The 22219-nt window shown below is 43.4% G+C and overlaps 1 protein-coding gene across 1 annotated transcript in view; it reads left to right on the top strand.

Annotated features, from left to right (window-relative positions):
• The first annotated feature begins 3520 nt into the window (after window positions 1-3520).
• The window catches only part of LOC147419820 (peptidyl-tRNA hydrolase, mitochondrial-like), a 48655-nt gene continuing 29956 nt past the window's right edge, over window positions 3521-22219 (top strand). Inside the window, exons 1-5 of the mRNA XM_086505302.1 lie at window positions 3521-3749; window positions 3900-3984; window positions 4046-4113; window positions 6382-6432; window positions 7704-7777. Of these exons, the coding sequence (XP_086361428.1) occupies window positions 3546-3749; window positions 3900-3984; window positions 4046-4113; window positions 6382-6432; window positions 7704-7777 (482 nt within the window). The 5' untranslated portion in view covers window positions 3521-3545. The remainder of the gene's footprint in view (window positions 3750-3899; window positions 3985-4045; window positions 4114-6381; window positions 6433-7703; window positions 7778-22219) is intronic.

The following is a 22219-nucleotide window of genomic DNA, read 5'->3' as shown; positions in this document are numbered from 1 at the left end:
GCTTTGTTATTGGATGTGGAAGCAATTGATGACCTAGCATGGTATAGGTAAGACGTACATATTTCTCTAAAAAAGTTATATTACAATAATCTACTCTTACCATAATCATTTGTTTTGTGTTAGTATTGAAATGTGGTTCAAGAAAACACCAATCTATGATGGGTGCGAGTATTCATTGAAGGGGGAAATGTGGCAAGATTGATCTTTGCAGACTTCCCTACGTCCATGTTAGTTGATGGTATTCACAATCACACTATAGGTGAACATTTTTTTAATGTCATTTGGGAGGCTTCGTGCTCGTTATAGAATGCATATATGTTATGATGTAATTTTTCATTTTAACTTGAGTGTGTAGGTAATGTAAAAGTTGTTCCTAAGTGGAACCACTTTTCTACTGCCTTGGCGACTGGTGTCATGGAAATTGCTGATGTTCACTTGGCAGACGAGGGTTTCTTGGTGACTTTGTCTCTTGCACAACATTTGGGAGATCTTGTCATGCAAGCTAATAGATTTAGTTTGCAGCTCCATCGCTCGTGGACTTTGATGTGTGATGGGGGATATTTACACCCAGAGACTGGTGAGCAGGTGAGGTTGCCTTCTCTATCTGAAGCTTGCGTATGAATTTAGAGTTCTTCTTTTTAAGTGATTTGTTCTCTCCTTTCATAGGTGATGGATCTCACTCTTGGTCTATTTTATCGTAAGAATGCTCAAAGCATTACACCTCATTATGATAGAAAGGTTGGGGAGGATGTTTCTCCTTAGTTCCTTCCGGCCTCAAGAAGCTACCTCACAGAGTCTCCTCCTCGTTCATGTAATGATTATACAAGTTTAGCTGGAGATTTGATTCGAGGGGGAGCAGAGCGTACTGAGACTTTATACATGTAACTTTCTAGCCATGAACTCTTGTGAATCAGGACACATCTTGATAGTTCTATGCAATCTCTTGTCGTTAAACTTTGATTATTATGTTTAACACAGTTGGCTGCTAGAAACATTCACATATGAGGACGACCATGTTATGGACATCTTTGCTGGGTGTGGTGGTTTGGGGCTTGCTTGCATAAAGGAGATACGTCACTGTCTAATGTTAGAGGGTGATTTCTTTGTCTTCTCTGAGTGTTTAGAGAAGAAAGTTTGTGGTCCTCCTCCTGAGGAGAAAAACTAGTAGATAGTTACTTCCACTGGTGGACAATTATTTTGTGACTTGACTCTATGTATTGTTTGAGATAGTATTTTTTTAATGCAACAACGAGCAAGATATGGACATTGTGGGTTTTTCCCTTGTCCCCACAAGGGTTTTTTCACCCACAATCATGGTTTCTTGATTTGAAAATCAAGGCTCAATCTATATGTTGTTCAATTATGGGGAAAATGTTGTGTTTCTCATGTCATTATCTTGTTCTTGTTGTTCTTATTGGGGTTTAGGGTAATGCAAACAAATGCCTACTCAATAATCATCATGTGTGTTTGTGTTTGTGTGTGTGTGTGTGGGGGGGGGGTCTCTCTTATTCTCTCTAATTGCTTATAGCATGAACAAGATAAAGACTCATTACTAGAGTAGACTTCAATTTTCCTCATACCAAAAATTCAAATATTTCACTTTGTTCTCTCTCTCTCTCTCTCTCTCTCTCTCTCTCTCTCTCTCTCTCATATTCTCTCTAATTGCTTGTAGAGAAAACAAGATAGAGACTTGTTGCCAGGGTAGACTTCAACTTACCCATGCAAGAAATTTAAATATTTCACTTTGCTCTCTCTCTCTCTCTCTCTCTCTCTCTCTCTCTCATATTCTCTCTAATTGACTTATAATGCGAACAAGATAAAGACTCGTTGTGCTAGAGTAGACTTCAACTTACCTCATACCAAAAGTTCAAATATTTTAGTTTTGTACTAAAATTCTTGTGGATCATAAACATAGACTTTGTGATGATCTTTCTTATAAATACTATATATATGACATTGCAGTATCAATATATTGACGTTGATATGGTTAATTTTTTTTAATCAAATCTATGTTGTATTACTATGGCCCGTAATTGTGTCACAAACATGTAGAGCACAATTTTTTTACTATGCACTTTATCCTAGTTCAAAAGCTATATACCTTAATATGTGTAAAAGGTTACATTTGATTTTTCTACCCACAAAAAGCTCTAACTTTGTAGAGAAAGCTCTAAATGAAAAGCTCCTATATTTAATATCCTCTACAAGCACGACTCCAACTCGATAACATTGCAAGGTCCGTTATTTGTATTCAATTCCCTATGCCTATACATTTGCTTGGTGCAACACATAAATGCTACGGGACAGGGCACGGATTTCGTTTCTTATAATTTTTGGAGAGACCACAGTGCCAACTCTCCACCATACTTTTGTATGGCACTTTTGCATGACGTGCACTGTATATTTAGTATTTTCACTTTGTGCTTAACTGTAAAATGAAATGTTTAACTATTCACATTGCTTTTATGTAGCTTGATTTAAACATTGTCCTTCAGCTTGCACAATTGGACAACACACGTACATGATTACCCGGTTAATAGTGCATTTCATTTTTTAGTCTGTTGATGCTTTCTGTATTTTTTGACTTTGTCAATACTTACTTAGGTTTAGTTTAGCCACATGTTTTCCTCACCAGTGCATGCTCAATCTCGACCATTGAATCTATATATCAAATAGACATGCACTCTTTTCTCGCAATTTATGCATTACAGAACTCAACGTACTCTGCACATGTTTACTTTATTCCTAGGTGGATCTACATACGTCTTTGTTTGGCAATGCATCTTATATATTGTAGCCCAACGTTCTCCTTTGCATAACCGTTATGTAGCACGAGGACAACTTTTTATCCTAGCGTTTTCCTCCTCAATAAATATGTTTTGCACTAGATTGTGTGATTGACAACCAAGACTCCTTGCTCCCTCCAAGTGCGACAACACATAACTCTCTCTCTCTCTCTCTCTCTCTCTCTCTCTCTCTCTCTTCTCTTCTCTCTGGTTCTATGAGAAATAAGAGAAAATTGACTATGCTTGATTTGGAGAGTAAATACACATGCATTTCATTTTTAAAAGTTTGTCAATGCTGTGAAATTGGACCATTTTACAGACAACTATAGAGGTAATTGGTAATCATACACACACTTCTTTAAAAAAATTGTCAATGCACTTTGTAATTCGTTTACTTTAGTGCTAAATACTTGATGTCAATCTGCATATGTTATGTTATCTACTATTTACTAACATAATATGGCGGAAGGGCTCCCCTTTACACGTGTCACAATCTGCAACCTGAAGGCTAAAATCCAAAAAGAAAAAAAGCTCAGTTCACGTGATAAAGAGGGAGAGAGGGGGAGAGAGAGAGGCCGCCCGGCGGTACTAGTTAGGTTCTATAGCAACGCCCACCAAGCAAGACTAGTTGTATCATTGTATGTACAACAGAAGAACCTCGTTTCATCAAAAGTCCACGTCATCAGTCGCCCTTTTTTTTAAAATCTTTTTAAAAATTACCTGTGTTCGAAAACTCTCTCACTCTAAGTCCTGGGAGAGATGCATCATCTGCTGAACGCGCCGTCGCGAGTGGCGGCATTCGGCATCATGCGCCTCCCCTCCTCCGCCTCGGCATCTTCCTCCTCTCAGCATCATCGCATTCTCTGCGGCAGTGCTGAACTTAGCACTTCCTCTTCGAATCTTCCGTGGCTCGTTGTGGGCCTCGGCAATCCCGGAAAGCTCTACCAGGGCACACGCCACAATGTGAGCGCTCTCTCTCTCTCTCTCTCTCTCTCTCTCTCTCTCCCCCGACACCCACCCACCCACCCACCCACCCACCCACCCACTCTCTCGTTGTACGGCATGTAGAAACAGGTGCATCCTCTGACCGTCATATTTTTTGTCCGAGTGTAGGTAGGTTTTGAGATGATAGAGGCCTTTGCTGAGGCAGAAGGCATCAGGATGACCACCACTCAACATAAAGCGCTAATGGGCAGAGGTAAGTCACTCATCTTGCTAATATGTCCCTTTTCTGGTTACTTAAGCTTTGGCTTGTGCAGGCGAAGTAGGGTCATCACAAGTGCTAGTCGCCAAACCACAAACTTTTGTCAATTTGTCTGGAGAATCAGTAAGTCCCTGTTGGCATTACTGCACATACATAATACAAGGGGGTTATGCTGAATGTAAACTTGTCTCCAGGTGCTATTATAGACATTTCATTCGGGCACTAAATTTTTTGTCAAAAAGACGACCATTTATTTTTACATGCTGCTACCGAAAAGCTATGGCTAGGTCAAGGAAGAATAGCTGCAAGAAAGAACCATGTTTTGTTTGAAAGATTGAGTTTGGAATTATAGGGAATTCAGAAACATAGAGAACCAAAAGAAGGAAGACAAAGGGATCATTTCTTCCTTTATTGAGATTGACCATCCTTTTTTGTGATCCTGTTATTTACATCTGCAAGTTTAACGAGTTATGTCTTTTATCAGTTGTATCCATCTTGTCTAACCGGAGTGCAATCACAGTTTGTCATCCTATGTACTCTAAGGTACATCCGGGCTTCTGAGCTCCATTGGTAGCCTTGCTCTTTGATAGAACATCTCTCATTTGGACCCCTTTACCATTGGCCTCGTGTTGAGAGAGATCTATAAGCACATATCTATATCTTAACCCTTGTTCCCGTTTATTCTCTCACATTAAGTGATTAGTTTAATATGAGAAAATCATTTGGGTTGGTTAGATATTAGGTTTTATGACAAAATGGGTGTAGGATGAAAGCGTGCACCTCCCCTAGAGATTTGTAGGCAACTAGGTGGTAGGTCAAATACAAATGGGGCTTCTCCAGTGTTGGAGATTAAAGTGAAGTCCTACTACAAATTTTCAAAGTATGTTGTGTCGGGTGGATGCCGATGTCGGCATGGCATACAAACAAATTGTTGTGCAAATGTGTGTAAGGATGGTCTTACCCGATGTCGGGCATTGTTTGATCCTTGTACAAAGTTGCTTTTCATGAAGCCAAATGTATATGCTTTGTTCCAATGCAAAAAGTGTGAATGCAAAGAGCTTGTGCAAATGCAAAGACAGATCGCACTGCGTGTGACCGTCCTCTGGACGACCCGATTGCACCACAAAAATGCTTTTAAGCACCTTTTGAACTCCGTTAGTGTCTCACAATATTGTGAAGACGTGAGAATCTGCCTGTGCAGACCCGACCAATTTTCAAAGTCCAATTTGAATGGATTTTGTCGTCCGCCTGTTGTGCCCCTCCAAAAATGAAGCTGCAGAGACTCGAGCCGAAATCCTAGGGTCAAACACCCTATTGTGGGCAAGCTAACCAACCACCCAAATTAGCTCGTGTGCCCTTTCTCTCAGAACACTAAAACTTAAGCTCTGTTTTGCAGGTGTCCAGACAGCTTTTTCAAGCTCTAAACTCCTCCAATTGAAGCTCTTGAAAGCTCAAACGAAAGCTATTTTCTGGGACCTTGATGCAAGATAAAATTGATAATGCAAGATGAAAATGGAGGCTTAATTCTAATGCACTCAAAATGGCTCAAAGGACGAGCTTTATTAGCGTGAGATGAGTTAAAATAGACACACTAATAAAAAATTAGCTACTAATGCTCAGTCTATGAGCTTATTAGAGAAAGCTAAATGCAAGAGTGTAAAACTAAGTGTTGAAGGAGATCAATAGGCCTAGGGTGAGAACCGTTGGCTCCAATACCACATGAAAGGAGTGGCGTTTATGGCGGAAACGTTAATGAGCCATTCATTGTGTAAAAGTGTTAATTACAAGAGAGATTAGAGAGTTATTGACACTAATACAAGTAGCAAATCATAAGTAGATTAAGATGCAAATGAGTTCAGAGTGATGGCTAGTGCATAGAGTGCAAAAGTGGATACAAAGTGTGTAGCTTTGGGCTTCTTTTATAGAGTTGGGAGAGGGCATCTAGTGACCTAATGGATGATGTCAAGTGTGTAGGCTTTCAAAGTAAAGGGTGTTCTCACTTGTGGTGGTGCGGATGTGTCACACACCCCAACAAGGCAGAGGTGTTGACTTTTGTGGTGAGTGGAGTGTTATTGCATACAAAAAGATGCATGTGGCAAGCAGGCGAAGTGGATGTAGTTTTTACAGGGCTGCAATTGTTTATTAGACTTTAGGATGGAGGTAGTATCTTTAACATGTGAGAAGTGGGGATGTTAAACTTTAAATTTGAGTAATCTCTATTCAGTTCCTTCTGAAAAGAATTTTCATTTTGATGCTATGACAGTTTTGACTCTTTGAGGGTCTTTCAAATTAACTCGATCTTTATCTCAAACTAAGCTATGCTTTTGCCTTGTTTATTGCAATGTGTGATGTGTTAAATTTCTACTAAGTGCTTTTTGAATTTTCTGTTAGGTCGGTCCACTTGCCACATACTACCGAATACCTATCCATCAAATCCTCGTGGTAAATATGATGAGCTTTTACTTCTGTGAAAGCTTGCAATCAAAGAATTTTTTCATCATGGCTTGTTTCCTGGTAAATTCATTAACTAGACTGTCCGAATAGAGGTGTATTTATGGAGCTTAATAGGCACCAGGACATCGATTCATCGAGGTATAGATACCTGTATATATTTATGTTGAGGTGGCCAAAAGAGCTAATTAATGGACACCAGGCCATCGATTCATCGAGGTATAGGTATATGTATATTCTTATGTTGAGGTAGCAACAGATTGTATCTAGCATTTTTTTCCCTTGATCGATTGAAACATGTTTTCCCATTTTTGGCTTGCCACAGTGCATGGTCGTCTTGATTTCTGTCAAAGTTTTGCCTCCATTCTTAGATTCACGATGAAGGGAAATCCAAATGCTCTTTCATTTTGAGAAATTAGTTTTTATGTCATGCACGAGGAACAACCTCGGCAATTGGGTCTTTTTTGCATGTGACAACTGAGGCTCTTGCTCATAGTCATAAAGGTAGGGGTAAGGCTTACTTATTTAGCACAAATTGCTCAAAAGTGACCCTTTTCTGCGTGGGTGGAACTTCCATGGCTATCGAACACATGGTCTTTCCTTGCCTAACCTACTGGCATCGATGCGTCTTCCTTCACACATGGGCAAGATCGTCGGTTCTCTTCAGTCGAGATCATGCCCACATCACATGGCACTATGCACCTGGTTCATTTTACACTCATTGTACAGACCACCTTGATGTTTACATAGCCTACACATTGTTACGCCGCTTTTGTACTTCCTCTGGGTGAGAGGCCAGCATCTCCAACAACATGGCCTACCTAGGATGGGAGGTTTGTGCTGAGAGAGACAGTTACAGATTGGTGTCTTCTCACACAATATAAATTGCGCATTTGTGTAGAAGCTTTAAGATTGCATCTTCAAACAAACCTTGTCAAGAAAGTGCTAAATCACCTTTAGGGGTTATCTAATATCTTTCCCTTTAAGCTATAAGCGCAATACATTGCCAGGTGACTTTGCTAACACTTCTGTTTCCTACCTCTGCGAAGCTGAAGGAATTCCACACAATCCTTGTAGAAAGCGCTTCAGTGTGGAAGTGTTTTGAAAAAGAACATTAAATACTGAATTTTAGAGAGTTGATAGGTAATTCAAAGTTTGCAGGATTGATGTGGCACGTCATGTGGTTTGCTTGGAGACCCTGCCACTTTGCATAAGAAGAATTGAAGAAAATCCTTACAAAGCTGTCTTTGTTTGCTTTACAGATATACGATGACATGGATTTGGAGTTTGCTCGCCTGCGCTTACTGCCGAAGGGTGGACATGGAGGCCACAACGGGTAATTGATGAATGGATGTTTTTGTGTCTTTGTGAGTGTCTGCAATTCTTTCTAATCAGTGTTCTTTCATGATTTTGTCAAATAGAAATTGTTCTTCCTAATCAGTGTTCTTTCACGATTTTGTCAAATAGAAATTGTTGAACAGACTTGCCTCTTCATTGTTGATAGTAGTCACTGCAGTCCTTATAATCCTGAAGTGCAATAAGGCAGATTGTATTAAAGGTGGTGTGACCACAGCGTCCATAAAAAGCCACTCTTTGTAGCTCCTTTTGACAATGTCTCTCAAAATCATAGCCAATGCTGGGTACACCATGGCCCTTAGTGCAAAACTGCACTACTGAACTATGCAAGGTCAATCTAAGGTTTATACATGATTTAGCCACCTCCAACTGCTAGCTTTGGTATGTACTGTTTGTGGAGCTGGATCATGGATGACATCCTGAGAATACTTTTTTCCATCCCATGCATACTCGTAAAGAGCACCTCCGCTCACTAGCTTTTATATAGTCCGCATGGAGTGAACGATATTCTTGGATATGTTCTTCCTTCCATTGAATGTGCTCATATGGAGCTTTGTATGTACATCTGAGCCTTACATATAATTTAGCCAATACTATGCATGATGTCGTGGTATTTAGTCAATACTATGCATGATGGAACTGATGGTTATATTGTCTTGGTGGTGACTAGCATGGGTCTATACCTTGCACTTCCTTTAAGGGTGAATCTGGGATTATCCTAGATTCATCTAGGTATATATATGTACACATATATGTGTGTGTGTGTGTGCGCGCGCGTGCGCATTACACACACACACACTTTTTTGTAAATTGTTTGAATAATTTAGGAGTGGGAAACCTTGAGGTGAGGAAAACCCATGGAAAAGATTATATACAAAGGAAAGAGCATAAAAGTGTTCGGCTGCGAGATATGCCTAAAAGCATTCATAGGAAAGCTGATGTATCTCTGTGGTGATATCACTAACTTCCAGGGCAAAACGTAGAGATTGCCTAAGGAAAAGCTTGAAGAATAGAAAGGATTTGTGTCAAAGTGGTGGAACATATAGTCATTATATTGGTGCCACAGGGTCGAGTAAGCCCAATATTTTGACCCACATAAAGAAGACGGCAAATTGCTGTAAGGAAGGCGGGAGAATGCCAAAAGCCCAAACCATTTGGAAGACCATAGCTGGGAAACGGAACCGCATACAAGCTTATATGCAGCAAAAAAAATGTTTAGTAATGCAGCAATCCCAAAGTAGGTGACAAACAGTCTCTTCAGAAGTCTAGCAACGGACACAATGAGAAGAGCGGATGTGCCGTGCACTGAGAAAAGTGCCCACCGGGAGAACTCCAAGCAAGCAGCGCCAGAGAAACAATCGCTCCTTCAAAGTCAAGTGGCTTTTCTACAGGGCAGAGAGAGGCTTCCTCCACCAGATATAGACTTGTGCATGTACCCGAGGGCATTACAATGGTCAGCAAGCCAAGGCCTCGGTAGAAGAAGAGCATAAACTCGACTGGCAGAAATGGCCTCAAAAGGCGTTTCCCGGAAATTCCAATCAGACATGCGACTACCATCAGCCAAAGGTGAAATGGTAAAAAATCAACCAGCATGTGCTGAAACTCTCTCCAAAATTGACGGTAATGCATACCCAATCAAAAACAGCGAGCGGCAAGGGGAAACTCGAAAGTGTAGCTGGCCTCATCAACCACATCCTCAACCACACGAATGCCGCGGCAAGAGAGAGAGTATGCCTTACGAGGCGAGCGGTCAACCAAAGTAAGAGAGAATGCCCGACTCCAATGAAGACTCTCCAAACGAAGCAAATTCCCTTCCTACCGAGCGTGCATGATAATGTGCCCTTCCTCTTGCCAAATACGACCTCCGAGAGAGATGATTGCCAATGACCAAATGAGGAAGTAACAACATGTTGACATAGGGTAAGCAAACATAAGAGTCCAAGGTTGAGTTTGTTGCACAGGGGTAGGCGACAACATAGCTTTCCTAGCAAGAACATGCCTACGCAATTCCAAGATATCGAGACCACCAAAACGCTTAGGAGTGCAAAGTTTTCCCATTGACATCAAACGTTTGTGAGCATGAGTTCGCCACAAATGAGAAAAAATGGTTGACATAAGAGAAGCGAGATAAATATAAGGCCAATGCATTAGTGCAAATAAAACTGAACGTAAGCCATCAGGATACTTTGAACAATTCGCAGTCGAGTTTGCAACGGCCATGTGGATAATTTCCAGTAATGCTATTTGACATTCAAACGTTGCATAACCCAATCTACTTTTTGAGTGTGAGTGACATTCCATCCAATTGGAGACCCCAAATGCCTGGCAAGCACATTTGGAGGAACAATCTCACCTGGCCACAATAGACGATGCCAATCACAAAAATTAAGTGGCAGAAGCTTCGATTTGCGAAGTTGACTCTCAAACTAGCGACAAGCCCAAACAACTCCAAAACATCCATTATCGCTTGGACATTAGCGTGCTGATTGTGAGGCATAAATAATGAGTCATCTGCATAAGCCTGCCCAATAAAGTTCTGACCCGAGGGTTACTGCAAACCATGAAGATGATCAACAGAGGTCAAATAATCAAGATACATCAACAAGGGGTGAGTGGCAATAGCATACAACAAAGCACTTAGGGGGCAATCTTGCTTAACTCAACAACAAAGAGGCCAATATTTTGTCAATTCACCTTCAAGGATCCTCGATGACGTATTGCGAGCATACAAGGAATAAACTATATTGGCTATTTTAGAACTGAATTCTAGACCGCATCATAGTAGCAATGTAGTCCCACGTGTCAAAAGTCTTTTCAATTTCAACTTGCATAACAAGCACATCTTCCTGTGTGTATTTTGTATATGCCATGCCAATCAGAACATTAGCCAAGTTGTTCGTGATTTGGCGATGTGGAATGAAATTATACTGAGATTGATGAAGTCTTGTAAGCTGGTGATCTTTAATTCGGTTCATCAACAACTTAGCCAAAACCACATGCATCAAAGTAATTGGGCGCCAATGAGAGAATTACTCACAAATTGCTTGCTTAGGCAACAATTTAAGCAAACCCAAGATAATGGCAAATCTTGTTTCTCCCATACCGCATTAGCACGAAAAGCAAGGGCTCTTTGAGAGTCTCCCAAAAGGAGAGGAAGAATTCCAGAGTAAGCCCATCCTAGCCAGGAGATTGCCAACGGCCCAATGCAAACAAAGCACAGTGCAATTGAGAATCAATAAATGGTTCCTTAAGGCATTGTGCATCTTTCGAAGAAATGATCGGATGTATATAAGAAAGCAACAATTGCCGTGCTTGATGAGCGGCTATAGAAGGCTGAGAAGGAGCAACAAACACCTATCGATAATGTGAGACCATGGCATCAACAAGTTCTTGTCTTGATGATGTCCAAGCATCAGAAGCATAACACGCTTAATGCCTTGGGAAACCCTTGTGTATGCAGATGCTTAAAGAATTGTTTTGGAGCACAGCCTTTATCTATAAAAGCGCGTTGATGAGCATGGGTCCCCCATTTATCAATTTTCCACTTGTCATTATGTTGGATACATACACAAGCTTCACACAACTCCAACATTTCAGATTCAGACAAAGGTCGCGAGTTAGCCAATACCTACAGCCGTTGACAAACCTGCTTCACAACATTAACATCCCCCCGAGTGCAATGTATTTAATGTTTACCATAGACTTGAATAGCACATTGCACCCGCATAACAAAGCGATACGAGGCAACATCACGATCAAGATGCATGTGGGCAAGCAATGAAGGGATAATTCTAGAAATCATATCTCGTAACACCTCATGAGTAAGATAAGCATTATTGATATGCAAAGAGGTTGATCACAAGGGATTGCCCAAAGTACAAAGTCAACAAGATAGGGGGATGATCCCCGATAGCTGCAATGCCACGATTATGACTTGTTACACTCTTCTTGATTCATTACAGATGCAGATGCGAAGTGTGACTAACCCAAGAGGACTCCTGTTCTTGAATGGTCACAACCCTTCGCGTCTAAAGTCATGCCTCTTCACCAACAACCACACTCCTTTGACGACTAGTCATGCCCCTTCGGCCAATGGTTGCGGCTCTTCATTGGATGGATGTGTCTATTCGCCTAAAGGATGTGTCTCTTTGTGCAGGGTCATACCTTTTCATATGTACCTGTTCGTCTCCTATATAAGGAGCCCTTGTATCACACTTTCAATCAATCAAACACAGAGTCTTCTGAGTCTTGTCTTTGAGTACAGTTCAAGTTTCTTAAGTCTTAGTCATGAGTTTAAGTACTTAATTAAGGATTAGTAACTAGAATCCTTACAGTGGTATCGGAGCAAATTTTTTTCTCGGCACCCGAAGGTTGTGAGCCTCTTACCCTCGCCGCTACCCTTCCTCCCCTCTCTCGGAGTTGCATGGAAGCAGAAGAAAGGTGGTACACGCACACATCTGCGAGCATGAGGTAACTTGATTTTCTTACTTCAGGTCAATAAAAAAAGAGACAGAAGAACTATGTGTGTGTGCGGAGAACCCGAACAGCTCGCATCCCTTCGTCGGGATAAACCCCTTTGCATCCGCGTACTCGTACCCCCTCCGGTGAGCAGCCATGCCTCTTCGCCTGTGAGCACCCCTTCGTAGGCATCTCTTGCTTGTAGAATCGCCACCTCGCGTGTCCTTTTGGAAACGCTGGCTGCCTTTTCATGGCACCCTTTCGAGGGAATTTCTTACGTGAGGCAATTTTCAGCGCTGCATAATCAGCCAACGATTTTTTTAAGTGGCCAACCTACAAGTTGGTTTGGCCGCCTAACTTATTAACCTAAGTGGGCATAGGTAACGATGCGTATACTCCAACGTTACAACTTTTTGGACGTCGATATCTCACACAGAACCAGAGTTGGCAGTCTTGGCCTCTTGCTACTTAATTCCTGCGCAAGGTGCACGCACTTGCTATGGCTGACGAGCATCAGTGGACCGCTTTTCCCTACATCTCGTACATAGACGAGGTTCCCGATACCGAATTGCCGGCGTACCCTCTCTTGGCACCCGAAGTCATAATCATTCCCGTATGTTTACGCTTCTGTCTTTTGTGATAGTGTGCCCGTTGATGAGGATAACCATAAGCAAATTTTCTAGGAGTGTCATGATGCACCTAGTGCAAGACACCTTGGTATACGCTGCACTTTGGCCTTGGTTGGTTGGTATTTTTATTGGCGGCACATGAAAGCTTTTGTTGAAAAGTATGTGCGGGAATGCGCCTAATTTCAGCTCAACAAAGCCGAACGACAAAAATGCGTCGGGTTATTACATCCTTCGCAAATTCTTGGTAGCAAATGGACAAGCATTTCTATGGATTTTGTAGTTGGATTACCCTGAACCAACCGTGGGCATGATGCCATTTGGGTCGTCGTCGATCCACTCACGAAAATGGCGTGATTTAACCCTACACATTCCACCGTAAAGAGCCACGAGCTAGCTTAACTTTTTGTGGAACACTTATACAAACTATATGGTTTCCCGGATGAAATTGTTAGTGATCGTGATCCAAAATTCGCAGGTAATTTTTGGCAAACAGAAATTGGAGTTTTGTATGTGCGTCTCGTCAATTAGATCATTTTGAAATTGATGGAAGACCGAACGTACGAATCAAACCATGGAGGACATGCTACGAGCGTATGTCTCCCGACGACAATCTGTTTGGAAACGCTATCTTCCACGTATTGAGTTTGCTTATAATAGTAACAAAGCACTCGGCTATTGGCTATAGCCCGTTTATGCTGATGTACGGTTATGCCACCGGATTCAAGGGAATCAAAATGTGGTCGGTAGTCGACTTCTTACATGATATGCAAGTGTAAGGTGCAGCGGAAGTGAATGTTGAACTTTGCTCAAGATGAGTGCTCCGAACTGTGCTCAAGGGTTCCTTTTACTTACGGAAGGGAGAGCCTTCTGTTCCCTTAGTGAGAGAGTGCAAATGATCACAAACAAAGTGGATAAACACTATGAATGAAGGTGCTGAGACTGGGAGATAGAGAGAGAATGTTGTCAAACCCTCCTTCGAAGGCCCCACTCTCTATGGCGAGAGGGATCTACTATTGATTGTACAAATCTCTACAATGCTATGGACTAGCCGACAATGTCGACGACGATGAGGATGACTATAAGGTGCAGCGGAAGTGAATGTTGAACTTTGCTCAATATGAGTGCTCCGAATTGTGCTCAAGGATTCCTTTTACTTACGGAAGGGAGAGCCTTCCGTTCCTTTAGTGAGAGAGTGCAATGGACACAAACAAAGTGGATGAACACTATGAACGAAGGTGCTGAGACTGAGAGATAGAAAGAGAAGACAATACGACACCAGAATGTTGTCAAACCCTCCTCGGAAGGCCCCACTCTCTATGGCGAGAGCGGTCTACTTACGATTGCACAATCTCTACAATGCTTGGACTTGCCGACGATGAGGACGATGACGAGACGGGCTGAAATCTGAAGTGCTAATGATTGAAATCTCCAAATCTTTATCTGCTGAATTCTGACTCTTATGTCGGTGACGATGTCGATGGCGACGATGCGACGATGACGCGCTGAAAACGCAGATGCTGAAATATGCGTTTTCCAGGTTGAAACTATAAACTTCGCCGAGTTCATCGTGCGGCGAGGATCTGCTGCGGGAAGGTGAGATCTGTGAGGTTCGGGACTTGTTCTGCGATGTCTAAGTGCTGAAAACCGAAAACGCTGGTGCTTGTGTTGGTTCCGTCGCGATAGATCTGCAAAACGCTGAAATGCCTGGCAGATGCAAAAGCGCTAGGGCTGAAAATCTGCTAATGTCACCAGGAGGTGTATTTTTCCTGTTGCCTTCCGCAAATAAGTATTAGATATATTTATTTTATTTTTACTTGTTTGTCCCAAAACCCTTGAAAAGGTGCAAGTGGACATTGCATGGCCAGTGTGAAACGGCTGCAGCCAAATGGGTTTCTCACATCGGGGATCTAGGTCGGTCAGACAGGGACTGCCCGGGCCAGTTAGCACTGAATTCTGATGAGTATGGAAGCTCGTGTGCGCCAAACTGGAATTTGGGCCACTCGTCAAGTCACTGCAACTTTATAAGTTGAAAGGGGCCAGTAAATTAACCCACATTGTAGATGTTGGTCAAATGGTAGTCTTCAATGATGGTTAGGAGACCGATAGGGATGCCATGGAAGCATCTCCTAAAATTTAGGGAACTGCTATTTTTGACCGGAAAATGTGTTCGCGTCATTAGCTCTGGAATGACAAGGGGAACATTTTATTGCTCTGCTGCCAAGTCAACTGACGCACCAGTTGAGATATTTTTAGCAGGGAAAGCCCAAACTCGGAAACTGGGCGACGTGTCAGCCTGTGAGCAATTCTGCCACTCTGGGAGGCAAAAACGAGCTGCATATCAACAAAGGGGGCGCCATTTTCAGCCTCAGGTGGATTGTAGCAAGTACAGAAGCTATGGAATGCTTACCTTGCCCTCTATGCACAGTATGGTGATGGGAGTGATGCCCCGCACGCTACATACTGCTCTCTTTCTCCCCTACGTACAATATGTTATGCCCCACTAGTGGGCTTCTCATTTGACCTATGTACAGCTGTGGGGAAATATGCTTTCGTGCCAAGGCAAGAGCCTCTTTGCACAGGAACCGGTGTAGCTAGCTACTGCACCAAAGCAGGTACACGAGAGGGTAATAACCTCTTGGTTGCGCAATAAATTCAACACTGTTTGCTTGTTGTTTTTACTCTGTTTTGAGACTGTTTTGTGCCCGGGATGCTTCCAGAATCAAGGGGCACCAAGCCCAAGGTGCAGGGAACAGTGTAGGGACCGCCGTGTGCCCAAATCAGGTCAAAAACAGGACTGAACCAGAAATTACAGCGACCTGGAATTTACTGTTTTGTGCTCCCGACTGAGGAAAAACGCCAGTGGGATAGAGTCCTGAGCTTGGAAACTGATTCGGGTTAATTTCGGTACCGTTATGTTGCCGAAATTTTACCGAATTTGGAGCGTACTAGCTGGATGCAGGTGTTATCTTCCAAGGACTCTCTTTTTTGTAATTCCCTCTCTAAATTAAAGAAATACCGAAAGGGGCGCCAGTCTTTGGGGCCTATAGGGTGTCGGTCTCGTGTGCTCAGTGACATTCTAGTCGCTGGACGCAACTATGTTCTCTTCCCTTCTCAGTGCTCTGTGTAAAGTTAACAGGTAATTGAAATAGTACCGCCCTCTACGTTGTATAGGCCGGTTATAGCTAACGCTAGGGCTGATCTGCTGTCGCTGTGCAAATGTGCTAACGCTAGGAGTCTTCTGCTTCTTGCTGTCGCCAGGAATCTGCAAAATAAAAAACGCTGGCTGATCTGGTCCAAAAACGCTAGGTTGATGTTGAGTTGCAAAAACGCTAGGCATGCTGTTGGGGGTCCTGCTGAGAAGGTGCCTGTTGAGCGTGTGCTCCTGCTGCCTTTTTTGCCAGGAAGTGCTAGCGCTAGGTTTCTACTTATACAAACTTAGCAAAATTGCCCTACCTAGTTTCCAACAAAAGTCACTTCAAATAATAAGTGAAAATAGTCAAAAATAGGGAAAATAGGTCTATGCATTGTAAAAATGCTCTTGATGGTTCTGATGTAAATTTGATGATCATGTTGTGTGCAACCAGAGGATATGCATCTAATCTAAGTGCGTGGACCCCACTCGATGGCGAGAGTGGTCTACTATTGATTGCACGATCTGGTACAATGGTTGATGCAACTCAAATGGGGTATGTCGAGGCCGACGGAGTGGACGACGAGCACGAGACTATGGTCGAAAACTGAATGCTTCGAATCCGGACTTGCTAATGTTGCAAAACGTTGGTTTGCTAGGCTTCTGGTCGTTGAATTTGTTGTTGTTCTTTACTGCTGCAACCCTTGCTGAAAACGCTGCCATGCTGATGTAAAAACGCTGGTATGGCTGGCTGAAAAATGCAAGTTGCAGGGCTGAGAAACGGAGGGGATGTCACGTGACACATCCAATCCTATGTGTCTGTGGACAAGCTACAGCATGACCAGGGTTCAATTCAGTCAAGTCAGTCTAGAATAGGAAGTGTTGTGGCACTTTTGTGAGTCTGTTCGTAGATAGTGCATGTCCAGACGCTTAGACTAGATGCATATCCTCCGGTTGCACACACAACATGATCATCAACATTACCATCAGAATCCATTAGGGGAATTTTCCAATGCATTAAACCTATTTTTCCTATTTTTGACATTTTTCACTTATTATTTTCAAGTGACTTTTGTTGGAAACTAGGTAGGGCAAATTTACTTATTTTGTATATATAGAAACCTAGCGCTAGCACTTTCTGACAGAAGAGGCAGCAGGAGCTGCGGTTCAACAGGCACCTTCTCAATAGGGACCCCCCCCCTCCCCCCAGCAAGGCCTAGCATTTTTGCATCAGCAGCAAGGCTAGCGTTTTGCACCAAGATCAGCCAGCGTTTTTGCATTGCAACAACCTCGCAACAACAGATCAAGATCAGCCCTTGCGTTTTGCATTGCAAGACAACCGGTGACAGCAGAACCAACAAAAGCCCTAGCGTTTTTGCAAGGAGACGGAATTCAGCCTAGCGTTTTTGGATCAGCTTGGACCTCAGTGTTTTTGTAGTTCCGTCGCGACAAGGCATCAAGAAGGACCAGCGTTTTCAGTTTTCAGCAGTTAGACATCGCAGAACAAGTTCCAAACCTGGCAGATCTCACCTTCCTGCAACAGAGCCTCGCTGCACGGTCAGATCTTGCGCAGTTTGCAGATTCAGCCGGGAAAACGTAGACGCTGAAATCTGCGTTTTCAGCGCATCGTCGTCACATTGTCGTCATCGACATTGTCACCGACATAGAGTCAGAATTTAGCAGATAAATATTTGCAGATTTCAGCCCTTAGCATTTTCAGATTTCAGCCCGTCTCGTCGTCGTCCTCATCGTCGGGAAGTCCAAGCATTGTAGAGATTTGTGCAATCAATAGTAGACCGCTCTCGCCATAGAGAGTGGGGCCTTTGCAGGAAGGTTTGACAACTTGTCTGGTGTCATATTCTTCTCTCTCTGTCTCTCAGTCTCAGCACCTTCATTCATAGTGTTCACCACTTTGTTTGTGTCCATTGCACTCTCTCACTAAAGGAACAGAAGGTTCTCCCTTCCGTAAGTAAAAGGAACCCTTGAGCACAGTTTGGAGCACTCATCTTGAGCAAAGTTCAACATTCATTTCCACTGCACCTTACAACTTTTCTCTCTGAAGAAGGTTGATGCAAAAGGCAAAAACTTGGATTTTTGTAATGATTGTCTTTATGGAAAGCAAAAGAAATCTTGTCATGTGACACATCCAACCCTATGTGTCCGTGGACAAGCTACGATACGAGCAGGGTTTAGTCAGTCCAGTCAGTCTAGATTAGAAGTGACCTGGCACTTTTGTGAGTCTATTCGTAGACCGTGCATGCCCAGTCACTTAGCATAGATGCATATCCTCTGGTTGCACACAGCATGATCATCAGTATTCCCTTCAGAATCATCAGATTCGGTCAGGGGAATTTTCCAGTGCATTTAGCCTATTTTCCTATTTTTGGTTATTTTCACTTATTATTTTTAAGTGACTTTCCAACAAAAGTAGGTAGGGCAATTTTGCTAAGTTAATATATAAGCAAACCCAAGTTAGCACTTTCTGGCAGAAGAGGCAGCAGGAGCTTCCCGCTCAACAGGCAACTTCTCAGCAGTAATTTCCAGAACCCCTGGCGTTTTTGGCTTTTCCATCCTCGCCTACACTCAAGCACCTCTAGCGTTTCCTGTCTTGGCAGTTACCGCCTCGGCAGCAATACCCGACACCCTAGCGACTGCAGGTTCCCATTATCGCCAGCGGATTCAAGCCTTGCTAGCGTTTTTCCCAATTCAGCCATCAACGTTTTTGGAGACATCTAGCCAGCGTTTTTGCTAAGCAAAAGGGCACATCAGCGTTTTTGTTCTCAGCCCTATTCTGTAGCAGATACACACAGTTTCCAGCCTTAGACACAGTAGCAGATCAGCCCTAGATTGGTTGCAGGTGTTTCGCCCATTTTCAGCCATAAAAACGCAGCCAAAACAGTCATTTTCAGCCACCGAAACAGCCCCGAAATTCAGCGATTAGAAGATCTCAGATTTCAGCCATCAAGTCGTCGTCGTCATCACTGTCGTCGTCATCGGCATAGTCCAAGTTGCATCAGTCCATTGCCTACGCATTGTACACCTTTGTGCAATCAAAGTTAGACCACTCTCGCCGACGAGAGTGGGGCCTTCAGAGGAGGGTTTTACAACCTCTCGGGTGTCGTATCTCTTCTCTCTCCTTCTCTCAGTCTCATTCACTTGCACGCACAATATCCACTCACTTTGTTCGTGATCATAGCACTCTCCATAAGTCGGAAGGCTCTCTCCTTCCCTAAGAACTAAAAGGAACCTTGAGCAATAAAGATCACTAATCTTGAGAAAATACAACATTCATTCCGCTGCACCTAACATTGGTATCAGAGCTTTGGCAGTGTTTTGTATCACTCAAGGAAAGAACCACAAGAATCACAAGAATTTTTTTGATTGTTGCGGTCGCACGAACCCAAGTTCGCTTGGGTGTGTCGATTCCTAATCGTGTTTTTGAAGAGTGACAGGATTCCCAAGAAAGAAGGGCTTGTCCAACCTCCCCTCGTGTCTCTTTTCACTCATTGAGAGCGGACTGTGCACTTAGCGGCCGACCAATCGACGTGAGGTGGGAAAAAGCAACCTTGGTGTGAGCGCAAGGCCGCCAAGGGGTGCGCCGGCGGAAAGGAGTAGAACTCGGTGAAGAGAAGATCCTTCTCAAACGCGATTTGCAAGCGAAAGAAAACCTCAAGAACCTCAAGAACCTCAAGATTCTCAAGAACCCAAGAACCCAAGAACTCAAGAACCCAAGTTTCTCGTGAACTTAAGAACCTGCAAGAACCCACGATTGTAGAATGGTCATCACTCGAAGCGGAATGGATACTTCGCTTGGAGGTGATGAGCATGAGAGAGGCGAAGAATTTTCCCCACCAGGAGGTTTTTTCGACCCTTACCCATCTACGACAACGATTGCACTAACTCCAATGGAGGAGTTGGAGCTGTTGTTTATGGAACAGAATTTACAACGCGAAGCAAGAAATGCAGCAAGAATGGCAGCCATAGCGCGTGAGCGCGAGCAAGCACGCTTGGAAGCCAAAGAACGACAAGCCAAATTGGATCGTGAGCGTGCAGAAAGACAAGCAGAGAACAAAGCAAGACAAGGAGAATATGACCGCGAGACCAAAGCAAGAATGCAAGAGATGTTGCGACTCTTTTCTCGAATGCAGGCACAGATGCAACAGGATCGGGAAAAGGAGACTCTCTCATTCTCTTCTTCTCCAAAGCATGACACACAGGATTTGCATGATTGTGTGAAGCATGATGATGATTTGATTGACAATAATTTGCATGATCAAGATGTGATTTCTTACAAGCATGATGAGTTGCATGAAGATGATGTGATTGTTCACAAGGAAGATGTGTTAGTGGATGCTTTTTCTAGCGAAACTAATCTCGTTGTAGATTCGATCAATCATGACGAACCGATCTTGACTTTCGAGTCGAGGTCCAAAGAACCCCACAGGACGATTCGATCATTCAGGAAGAAGTGATCTTGGTTCTTGAGCCTAGGTCCAAAGAACCATCACAGGAAGTATTATGTGTTCGCATGATTGATACGCACGCATTGTTCGAGTGTTTCATTCGTGATCGTTTCCTGTATTTAAGTCAACATCGTTATGTGATCCCTTTTCCTAGGCATGACATATTGTATGTTGAGCACGTTTCTCTCATGGATGAGCACGAATGTATGCGGATTTTTCGTGAAAGGCAGAAAGGTATGTATGTAAGGAAGTCACATTCCATGTCTGTTCCTTGGCATGACACAGTTTCTAAACGAGCACATGAAAGTATGAGCACCAAGCATGTGCATTTCCGTTGTGAATTGCCACAGTTGATTGCTCTAGATTAGAAGAGAAAGATTCGATCTCATTGTTTGCATGTGTGTGGTGAACGGTTTGGCATTCCGTCTCTTTGTTCATCTACATTGCATGCACAGTCTTTGAGGAAGACAAGATTTTTTCCACTCACTTTACATGGAATAGGTATGTTCATGGTTTTCTGTTGGAAGTGGTTTCATGAATTTTCAGCCATGGAGATTCTTGAAGATGGAAGAAGCATGACTCTCGACGAAGTTGAAGCAAGGAAGGAAACTCAGAAGACTTTGTGTCGCTTTCGGCGCGGCCCAAAGAAGCAAGCATTGTAGACCTTTATGAAGTTCAAGTACCGCACGACCCACACATCAGAGTGGGCCGGCGAAGAGTCCCTTCCAGGATTCCGGATGCTATTGGCGATCTCCCTCGACGCCATACAGTTCGGTACCAGTACCTCACTTTAAAAAGGAGGGGATGTCACGTGACACATCCAACCCTATGTGTCCGTGGACAAGCTACGACATGAGCAGGGTTTAGTCAGTCCAGTCAGTCTAGATTAGAAGTGACCTGGCACTTTTGTGAGTCTATTCGTAGACCGTGCATGCCCAGTCACTTAGCATAGATGCATATCCTCTGGTTGCACACAGCATGATCATCAGTATTCCCTTCAGAATCATCAGATTCGGTCAGGGGAATTTTCCAGTGCATTTAGCCTATTTTCCTATTTTTGGTTATTTTCACTTATTATTTTTAAGTGACTTTCCAACAAAAGTAGGTAGGGCAATTTTGCTAAGTTAATATATAAGCAAACCCAAGTTAGCACTTTCTGGCAGAAGAGGCAGCAGGAGCTTCCCGCTCAACAGGCAACTTCTCAGCAGTAATTTCCAGAACCCCTGGCGTTTTTGGCTTTTCCATCCTCGCCTACACTCAAGCACCTCTAGCGTCTCCTGTCTTGGCAGTTATCGCCTCGGCAGCAGTCAGTGTAACAGGGAACGGGGGGAACACAGCCTAAATGTTCCGAAACGGCGTTCCGGACGAGTCCTGTTCTCGAAACGGAGATAGGAACGGAACGCCGTTCCGGAACGGAGTGTAATCGGAACGGTGTTCCGGAATGGAGGGAACGAGGCGGAACGGCTAAACGCGGGACGAAACGGGGAAAAGTAGGCATTTGGGGGGAAAAAAGTGGGCTTTTGGGGGCAGATTTGGGGCTGTTCGGGGAACATATTTGGTGCAGTTTGAGGGCAGGCTAGGCGGCATATTTGGGGGCAGTTTTGGGGTTGTTTAAAGGTTTATTTGGGACTAAGGTGAATGGAGGTAATTCAAGCCTTACTCTAGGTGGACCATTCCGGTCTCGTTCCCGTTCCGCCCCCCTCCTCCTCCTTTCCGTTCCCGTCCCGTTCCGGACCCTCCCG

Source organism: Adiantum capillus-veneris, chromosome 29, assembly GCF_014529385.1.
Source record: "Adiantum capillus-veneris isolate H3 chromosome 29, ASM1452938v2, whole genome shotgun sequence".
NCBI lineage: Eukaryota > Viridiplantae > Streptophyta > Polypodiopsida > Polypodiales > Pteridaceae > Adiantum > Adiantum capillus-veneris.
This window is presented reverse-complemented; position numbering and strand designations above follow the sequence as displayed.